Raw genomic sequence first — 10975 nt, forward strand, 5'->3', positions numbered from 1 at the left:
AGGCTTTTTTTAACACTTGCAACATAAAAATAATGCCAGTGACTAGTATACTATATGTTTACATTCTGTATTACAAACATTAAACACTTCATTTAACAAATTATCTAATTTTGCATTTATTAATAAAGAAATTTGTTTTACTACCACATGCATAATTTAACAAGTACAAAACAGGTATACATCTATGGAGTACAACAGAAAACATGTTATTAGCTACAAAAATTTAAAGCCATAAATAGAATGAAGAGAGTGCTGCTGGTGGCCAGTCAGATTCAGAACAAGTAAAAGTACATTATTATGAAATAACAGTGGAACATTAACAGAAGTTTTACAGGTACAAAATAAGAAAATCCTGTGTAACCTCACTAGACCTGTTGTCAGGGGCTGTGGCTTAGCTGGTCTGTTTTTAACTCCGAAGTGCCACATACATTTTCCTCTTCAGGACTCTTTTCCAGGGCAGACATCCATCGTCCAATCCTAATTTAAGCTCAATGAACCTGGCAGCCACCTAGGTTATCTCCCATAGGTGAATATCCCTGCTGTGCCCAAGACGAGAAACAAGTTCTTGAGGAATTCGGGTATGGATTCCAACTGAAGCAATTACAAAAATACAAGGATTATAACAATTACAAACATATTTTGGTGGTTTTGTAAAATGTGTATTTATCTACAATTTAGAAACATGTAGTGAGCAAACACTATACACAATTACAACAGGATTTTAAGAATATTTCCAGAATTGAATACATTTTTTCACAACTTGTACAACAAACAAGTACTTCTAGTTTCATCAAGGTGCCATTTCCTGTTGATTCTGATTAAATCTGAATCATGTTTGTTTTTTTGCTCTTCTTAATAAGTTGACAGTGAAGCACCTGCTTCTACTGAAACTCTTTCACATCTCTCAAAGTAAGAAATAACCCACATAAATGCACTGTATTATATAGCAAAATAAAACAGTAAATGTCAAATGTGTAACAACATAATATTGCTACCTTATAAATTAATATATACAAAACCAGCAGGTAAATAAACATTTAAAACAATACAACTATAAGAAATATGCAGAGATTCTTAATTGAAGAAATCTTTTATCACAGTGGTGTTATTAGGAAGACATACTGGGGTAGGGGTTTGGGTTATAAGGCAGCAGTTCTTACCTCTACACCACTCAAAAATACATATCAACTTCCTGTCAATTGACATTTCAGAGTGGGGTTTTAACTCACTGAAAGCAACATGAAAATGTAATTTTTTTCTTTGGTTATATTCTTGAATAAAAGTGCACGTGTTTATTTGATATTTGGACTATAGTCTTCACACATTATACACTTCACATCATTATTAGTATAACATGGAAAACGTTAGTTTTAGCTATGTGTTCAGCAGTTCCCATCATCCTACACTTACACAGATCATTATAGACACAGAACACACATGAAATGTATGCATTCCAAATAATGATATATTATTTGCCCAATACAACTCCAGGCACCTCACTGCCAGATAAGGAGATAACTGACCTTAGCACATTGGGGGGCAGGAGGATGGGAAAGAAGACTGCTTGCTGCTTGTGCTGACTGACACATTTGCAAAACAAAAGACGCTGATGGAGAGGTGCAAAGGAAATTAAGGCTGGGATTACGAATTTTTTCATAGGCCTCAATGATTCTAGTGTTAAAGGCCCTATATATGGGCCAAAACAAAACTGAGATTAGCCAGGAATGTGGCAAATGAAGCTGAAGGTAAATAAAAATACAAAGTCTTACAAAAAGGAAATAAAAAAAAAATCACCATAACTATGGACAGTTTATGGCTGGAAAGTACATCAAATATCAAGGAGTTCTAAGGACAAGTGTGAAGATTGTAGTTTGATTAAAGTCTGTACCAATCAATGGTTTTCTCTAATGCAATACAGTATTTGTATATATTACTGTTGCAAGATCTCAATCATATGATATATACACTTATACTTTTAAGTGAAGTGCGTCACACTGATGTCTTTGGTATATCATATACAGTAATCCCTCCTCGATCGCGGTGGTTGCGTTCCAGACCCCCCCCGCGATAGGTGAAAATCCGCGGAGTAGAAACCATATGTTTGTATGGTTATTTTTATATATTTTAAGCCCTTATAAACTCTACCACACTGTTAAGATTATTAGAGCCCTCTAGACATGAAATAACACCCTTTAGTCAAAAGTTTAAACTGTGCTCCATTACAAGACTGAGATGACAGTTCTTTCTCACAATTAAAAGAATGCATATATCTTCTCTTCAAAGGAGCGCCGTCAGGAGCAGAGAATGTCAGAGAGAGCGCTCGCTAAGAAAAGCAAACAATCAAAAAATCAATACGTGCTTTTAAGTATGCAGAAACATACTCGATAAAGCAGCATTTTGTAGAGGAGCGTCCGTATCTTCTAGGCAAACAGCCCCTCTGCTCACACCCCCTCCGTCAGTCGCAGAGAGATTGAGAAAGATAGAGACAAGCAAACAATCGAGCACCGCGCAGGAAGCATATCTTATATCATTGAGGAGGTTTAGTTAATATGTAATACATGCTCTGATTGGGTAGCTTCTAAGCCATCCGCCAATAGCGTCCCTTGTATGAAATCAACTGGGCAAACTAACTGAGGAAGCATGTACCATAAATTAAAAGACCCATTGTCTGTAGAAATCCGCGAACCAGCGAAAAATCCATGATATATATTTAGATATGCTTACATTTAAAATCCGTGATGGAGTGAAGCCGCGAAAGTCGAAGCGCCATATAGCGAGGGATTACTGTAACCCAAAACCAGCCCTGCAGAATTCAAAGTTCTAAACAGAGCCATGATTACCCTGTAAACTACCTTACATCAAAGCTTCTGTCTCTCAAAACATATTTGTTATTAAAAGACAAAGAGAATAGGGAATTTTGGTGCATATCTCTTTGTGGTAACCTGCCTGCCAGGCATGACCACTTTAAAGAAAAAAAAAGGACTAAGAATAGTGTAAAGACAACATACACATAATAAAAAGAGAATCATCTACCTGTTTAAATTGTTGAAGTGTGTGGGTGTGCTTTCGCAAGAATTTTTACTTTGGCAGTGACTGGTCGGGTGCGCCTCCAGCTCAGGCCTGCTGGAGGACGCTGCATATGCAGTCAATCAAGTTGAGCGTCTCTTTAGCCACCTGCCATTAACAAAGAGAAAGGTGTGGAGCTTGTAGTTTAATTAGCGCATGCATTAGATTGAAAAGGGGATGCCAGGTTAAAGTCCCAAGAAAGTTACAGGAAAAGTAACTTTATTTCAGAGGGTTATCGGCTTGTCTGAAGGGAGTGCGTCAGGGTGTGCTCATGCTTGCGCCCACACACAAGATTGCTAGTGTAAGTGTTTAATTTGAACCCGGGTCTGATGTGCACTTAGCATGTGCTGAGTCCCATGTTCTTCTGAACTTGTGTTAGGTCATATTTAACAATAATCACTTTTGTATTGTTATGCAAAAGCTGTTTTCTGTTGGCGAACCAAGAAGGAAAAATACTGTTCAGAATGGAATGGACGTGCAGAGGCCCTTGTACTTTAACATCTAAAAGTCACATACTCCTAAGCTAACAGGACTGTCAATCAACATAGTGGACCGGGTTAATTGTGGTTATTTAAAGTATCAACATTTTGTAATGTTCTGTTAGCAACTGGGTGTAACCAATCATGTTAAGTGTTTTCTGATTATGTAATGAATTTCTTGGAATTGTGATTTAATAAATGAAGTATAAATATAGTGCAGAGGGTTCTCCTTTCATTTGTAACATTTGCTAATAAGGTGCTTTTGTCACTCCTGCAAGCTTTGCCTCTTGGAAGACTTAGATAATAAAGAATAATGATTGATGCCTTTCTCCTGCCTGCGTTTATTGCCTATATGGGATGCAGAGTTGGGGTGCTGTAAATGTCATCCACACTAGCGCATTAAATACATGCCTTGCAGGGTTTGAGCCTATTACCTGTGCAGAACTTCATGCCGTCAGCCGCTTTAGGTGGAAGAGGGCAGTGTGTTGCAGGATTGGCTATAAGATTTGTTCCCCAAGAATAAAAGGCACTTCCTGTCTCTAGGGGTCGTCTTTGGACTCAACTGGGTGAAGAGTGTTATCCTACTGTATACCAAACACAGCGGCTTGTGCCTTATTTTCTTTTTGTATAGATATCTCCTAATTGTAACATTGTTTTGGTGGAGGTATCTTATAGTTTGGGTCTGTGGTGCATGTTTGTTTCTCTTATGCACTGTTTTTTTTCTTGTACATATTTTTGTGGATTCATGGGACTATGTTTTGTGTAGTTTCTTCCTGAGCACATTTTCTTAATTTAGGAAGACTACAGTTTCTGTGTATATACATTTTTGTATTTCATTATTTTTCATTTTGGGACTGGCAAATTCACTGTAAAGATCATTCACTATTTTTGATTATACCATTTTTTTTTTGGAAAATACCACCTTTTGTGTCTGATCCTGGTCGGACTTTAACTACATGACATCCACTGTGTAGTCTGGTGCCAGCTTTTCCACTACAAGGGATGTCATATTCTTCCAATTTAAAAGTATTACAAAAGTTAAGTCACAAAAAAAGTGGAACATGTGTGGACCATCAAGTTAGGAGCAGCATCTTATCAATCCCATCAAGGAGGAAAGAAGTGAAGGATTAGGACTACAGCAAAAACCAAAGGATATACGTGCACAAACTTAAATGTTTCATATCAGACCAATTATCGATGTAGGGAGATTCCTCGTTGATACTCTCCCAACAGAGATGACAGAGTTAGAGATCAATATTTAGAAATACTGCTTACTTGGACAGGAATATAATTAAGGTACTAGCTCTGTATCTCGCATACTCTATATGTGTGTGTGTGTGTGCACGCATGTGTACATGTTAGTTCTGTAGCTCAAAGCATTACTATAGTCTGTAAATATCAGCATCAATCTGACATATTAACTTGTGATCATCTGGAAATATTTTATTTGTCCTGTTCAATTACTGCTTTAACCGCTGTGTGGTGCATTAGGCTAATGACTTCCATTCAGTGCACAACCATCTGCATAAAAGAGGTTGTAGCAGTCACTGTGCCACTAAGATTCACACAATCATAGGAACAGTGATTTATTGATTTTTTCAGTTGGGACCCCAGGAACGCACTCAGCCTTGGCCTGACTCGCACTTACTCACTCACAGAGACATGGTTACACAGCAGATTAAAGCAATGATAAAGTGCTACACTAAATGAAATGGAGCTACAAATAATTAAAGTAAACACTTCCTTCTCCCACATAGCAACGGAAAATAATAACACAACAACAAACACCTAACAATAAACAATCCCTCCCCCCGATTCCCAGCTGGAGGTCTCACATGTAGCAAAGCCCGTAAACGACAACAAGCACAACCAACACTAACAACAAAGTCCAGAGAATAGTCCAAATATAGTGGCAATATATGAAGATTGGAGAGTGGAAAATCCTGTGAACAGTTCGCCAAGATTAACATTAAGTTTGTCCTACTACTTCCTGAAGCAGTGCAGAATGTGGTGGATGGGAGCGCACCATTAGATGAAGTTGCTACCATACCAAATATCTAATTAGGAACATGAATCCAAGACAAACCACGGGTAATCCCAACAGGTGAAAACAGTAACGGAATAGTCAGACAAACAACAGCGTTCCCTCCAGCATCTTGCCGGTTCCTCCATATAAAGAGCCTGCCTTCCTCCCAGCAGCCCCTGTGTCCTCCACTGATGTCCAATAGAGCAACCTCCTTTGGGGCAGTTGGGAGGAAGGCGGGCTCTTTTAATGGAGGAACCGGCAAGACAGTGCTAAAGACACACACAATTTGAATCTGTAGTAAATCAACACATCTGATTTAAGTGTTGAAGGGGAGGATTTCAGTTAAAGAAGACATGCCATTTTTTTGTGAGATAGTAAAGTGCTTTTCCAATTGAATGCCTTAACAGGTGCATTAGTGATACCTACTGTACTGGAAGCTAAGATAAGCAAAAATGTACATATAATAATTTGAGCATGAAGTAGATTCACAAGATTAATCTTGAGACTTTAAGAATCAGAAAAATCAATATTTTAGATCTCATATATGTAAATGCACCATAATAACCACACTTCTGTTTGTGAATGAGCAGGTTATTAATATTATCCAGTTTTTAACATTAAAGGGTAATACACTGTACTGTACTTTGCTATAACACGCTAATTTCAACAGCACACACAATTATATTAAAAAAAGCCACTTCCCTTTTTGAATACAGGCACTTTCTTGTACCTTTATCCAGTGCCTATATCTGGAAATTGGGTTAATAGTGCCATGTTGGTTGGCTTAAACAATAGAATTTCAAGTTTAAAGAGCTAAAAATTCAGTGGTTGTAATTACTCTTCCTGGGTAATCTAAAGTATAATGTGTCAGTTTTGGCATTTTGATTGTTTGTATATACACCCCATTGGTATTTCTATATTTACTTCTGTTTAGATACCACACACAATATTTATATACAGTATATATATATATATATATATAAAGTGTTTGCTGCAGAGCTTTAATGGGTGTGAAGACTACTCTCTGGTGTGGCTGGTTTTTTTTTAACATGTTTTTACATATTTCACTATCACTAGAACTAAAATCCATCATGCATCACTGCATTTCTAAATAACTGTCACTACTTCAGAATAAATTGCTTTGTCCTTCATGCAGTTACCATTCTCACAGTCCATATTCAGCTTGACCTCCATTCCTAGTGGGTGTTCACTGAATATGAGAAAACTTTGAGATGACAGAGGTGCATGTGCACAGACACAAAATTATACTGCGCTTATTATAAGAATGGGTTTGTGAAATAATTTGTTATTACTGACTGGTGGTGAAATGTTTTAAAAAGGACTCAGATATGGTGACTATTAGGTGGGATTCTGTAAATAACAGATAATCAGCATAAGACTTCTGTGGCTAAGTCTAGATGGGGATTTACCTATACCACGTACAGTGCATCTGGAAAGTACTCACAGCGCATGACTTTTTCCACATTTTGTTCTGTTACAGCCTTATTCCAAAATAGATTAAATTCATTTTTGTTCCTCAGAATTCGACACCCAACACCCCATAATGACAACGTAAAAAAAGTTTACTTGAGGGTTTTGCAAATTTATTAAAAATAAAAAAAATGAGAAAGCACATGTACATGTACATTCACAGCCTTTGCCATGAAGCTCAAAATTGAGCTGAGGTGCATCCTGTTTCCCCTGATCATCCTTGAGATGTTTCTGCAGCTTAACTGGAGTCCACCTGTGGTAAATTCAGTTGATTGGACATGATTTGGAAAGGTACACACCTGTCTATATAAGGTTCCACAGTTGACGGTTCAAGTCAGAGAACAAACCAAGCATGAAGTCAAAGGAATTTTCTGTAGACCTCCGAGACAGGATTGTCTCCAGGCAAAAATCTGGGGAAGGTTACAGAAAAATTTCTGCTGCTTTGAAGGTCCCAATGAGCACAGTGGCCTCCATCATCCGTAAGTGGAAGAAGTTTGAAACCACCAAGACTCTTCCTAGAGCTGGCTGGCCATCTAAACTGAGTGATTGGGGGATAAGGGCCTTAGTCAGGGAGGTGACCAAGAACCCGATGGTCACTCTGTCAGAGCTCCAGAGGTCTTCTGTGGAGAGAGGAGAACCTTCCAGAAGGACAACCATCTCTGCAGCAATCCACGAATCTGGCCTGTATGGTAGAGTGGCCAGACGGAAGCCACTCCTTAGTAAAAGGCACATGGCAGCCCGCCTGGAGTTTACCAAAAGGCACCTGAAGGACTCTCAGACCATGAGGAACAAAATTTTCTGGTCTGATGAGACAAAAATTGAACTTTTTGGTGTGAATGCCAGGCGTCACGTTGAAGAAACCAGGCACTGCTCATCACCATACCAATGCCATCCCTACAGTGAAGCATGGTGGTGGCAGCATCATGCTGTGGGGATGTTTTTCAGAGGCAGGAACTGGGAGACCAGTCAGGATAAAGGGAAAGATGACTGCAGCAATGTACAGAGACATCCTGGATGAAAACCTGCTCCAGAGCGCTCTTGACCTCAGACTGGGGTGACGGTTCATCTTTCAGCAGGACAACGACCCTAAACACACAGCCAAGATATCAAAGGAATGGCTTCAGGACAACTCTGTGAATGTCCTTGAGTGGCCCAGCCAGAACCCAGACTTGAATCCGATTGAACATCTCTGGAGAGATCTTAAAATGGCTGTGCACCGACACTTCCCATCCAACCTGATGGAGCTTGAGAGGTGCTGCAAAGAAGAATGGGAAAAACTGGCCAAGGATAGGTGTGTCAAGCTTGTGGCATCATATTCAAAAAGACTTGAGGCTGTAATTGCTGCCAAAGGTGCATTGACAAAGTATTGAGCAAAGGCTGTGAATACTTATGTACATGTGATTTCTCAGTTCTTTTATTTTTAATAAATTGGCAAAAACCTCAAGTAAACTTTTTTCACGTTGTCATTATGAGGTGTTGTGTGTAGAATTCTGAGAAAAAAAAAATAATTTAATCCATTTTGGAATAAGGATGTAACATACCAAAATGTGGAAAAAGTGATGCGCTGTGAATACTTTCCGGATGCACTGTATACATGTGTGTTTTTTTGTTTGAGCACTTACTGCAACACACATAGGGGATGGATGGATGGATAGATAGATAGAAAATACAGGGTGGAGATTGCAAGGCAGGTATAACAGTCAATAACATTGTATAACTAGCAAAATACCCGCACTTCGCAGTGGCGAAGTACTGCCTTAAAATTTTTATTAAAAAGAAAATTAAACCTTTTTAAACTGAGGGAAAATATACCAATAATTATTTGTTATGGATCTCTTTGTATACTACATTGTGATTTCGGCCCTCCGATTGTAATATGACCAAGCTGTGCGCTGAGCTTACTCTTGAGCATGCAATCTTGTTTCAAATCTCACACCTTGGATTGCTGCTGTCATAATCGGTTTGAGTTTCATGGTTTGTTTCAATTACGACAGTATTTGTAGGACTTGTGTTGAAGAGACATTCGGCATCTGTCAAGCGTTGTAAATATACAACCGGTTTCATCGATAACTTCACATCCAGCTTTTGAGAGTTTAAACATTCATAAACATCAAAGTGTCCACTACTGAAATCATCACCTGTCAATCTAAGATGTTTAAGAGGCATTGGCGGTTGTCGAAAGGTGTAAAATATTTGGCCATTTCGGTACACTTGAAAGCGACAAGCGAACAATTCAGTGGCAGCCATCAACTCACATGCAGATGCATAGGTGAAGGGCTTAAGCATTTCACTCTTACAGTGCTCCTGTGTAGTATAATTATCTCTTGTACTGTCATCAGTCCACACCTTGAACCTGTCCCAGTCATTCAATACATAAGACAATGTTCCTCCGGATATCAAGAGTGAAAACCTGATATGGCCGTGCAATATGTAACAAAGAGAATGGAAAAGGCAGGTGCCATCTCCGAGCATGGAAACCACTCAGTAAGTGACAGTTCTTTGATCGATGGTGATCACCTCGATAGACACGTTAATGGGGGTACGGTTGGAATGATAAAGGAAATGGGTACCTGAACAATGTAAAGTAAGTCTAAAATACCTACACAATAACTATAATCGTAATAAATGAACAGTAAAACAGCGGAGAAGCCGTGGATTAATAAAAGGCTGTAGTTATCAGCAGGGAGACGTGAATCCCGTGGCGTAGCAAGGAAGGGAATGTAGAGACTGGAGCGACGGACGGCCTTATATAGGCAGGCAGCCAACAACGTGGGTGGCGTTGGGATGGGGGACCCAACGCTGCCTCACACGGTGACCGAGCTGCAGGCTATGGACGTATATATGTACGTAAGGAGGAATCAGTTAACGTTGGGAACCTGCGTACAAAATTTCTTGAAGATGGGCCCATAAGTAACAAAGACCATTGAAAAGTTCAATATGGCGGCCGACAGTGGCATCATACCACCGAAATAAGTACGTACATTGGTTTCGGTTAGCGCAGAGAAGCCACCTACCAAATTTCGTGAAGATGGGGCCATAAATAAGAAAGTTCAACATGGCAGATGTTGTCGACCGTTATGACCATTACGTGTAGAATTTCGAAATGAAATCTGCTTAACTTTTGTAAGTAAGCTGTAAGGAATGAGCTTGCCAAATTTCAGCCTTCTACCTACACGGGAAGTTGGAGAATTAATGACGTTGGAAAGTTCAATATAGCGGCCGACAGTGGCGTCATACCATCCAAATAAGTACGTACATCGGTTTCGGTTAGCGCAGGGAAGCCACCTACCAAATTTCGTGAAGATGGGGCCATAAATAAGAAAGTTCAACATGGCAGACGTTGTCGACCGTTATCAATCGTTATAACCGTTACGTGTAGAATTTCGAAATGAAACCTGCTTAACTCTTGTAAGTAAGCTGTAAGGAATAAGCCTGCCAAATTTCAGCCTTCTACCTACACGGGAAGTTGGAGAATTAGTGATGAGTTAGTGAGTGAGTGAGTGAGTGAGGGCTTTGCCTTTTATTAGTATAGATGTTAACGTTTACCCCCCCACCCGGATTGAATTGAAGAGTCGCATAGTGTGGGGAAGGAACGATCTCCTCAGTCTGCCAGTGGAGCAGGACTGTGATGCATACCTCTTCTTTATGCTGCCTCCCCAGCACACTGCGTAGAAGAGGATGCTTGCCACAACGCATCAGATAGAACATCTGCAGCATCTTATTGCAGATGTTGAAGGACACCAGCGTTCTATGGAAGATAGTTAGATCAGTCCTCTCTTGCACAGAGCATCAGTATTGGCAGTCCAGTCCAATTTATCATCCAGCTGCACTCTCAGGTATTTACAGGTCTGTACTCTCTGCACACAGTCAGCTCTGATGATCACGGGGTCCATGAGGGGTCTGGGCCTCCTAA

At 39.6% G+C, this 10975-nt stretch overlaps 1 protein-coding gene across 1 annotated transcript in view; it reads right to left on the bottom strand.

The window, feature by feature from the left end:
- Positions 1-513: 513 nt before the first annotated feature.
- Positions 514-10975, bottom strand: part of LOC120525736 (Golgi-specific brefeldin A-resistance guanine nucleotide exchange factor 1-like) — a 235662-nt gene continuing 225200 nt past the window's right edge. Inside the window, exon 37 of the mRNA XM_039748336.1 lies at positions 514-591. Within this exon, the coding sequence (XP_039604270.1) occupies positions 514-591 (78 nt within the window). The remainder of the gene's footprint in view (positions 592-10975) is intronic.

This window comes from Polypterus senegalus, chromosome 1 (genome assembly GCF_016835505.1).
Source record: "Polypterus senegalus isolate Bchr_013 chromosome 1, ASM1683550v1, whole genome shotgun sequence".
Taxonomy (NCBI): Eukaryota; Metazoa; Chordata; class Cladistia; order Polypteriformes; family Polypteridae; genus Polypterus; species Polypterus senegalus.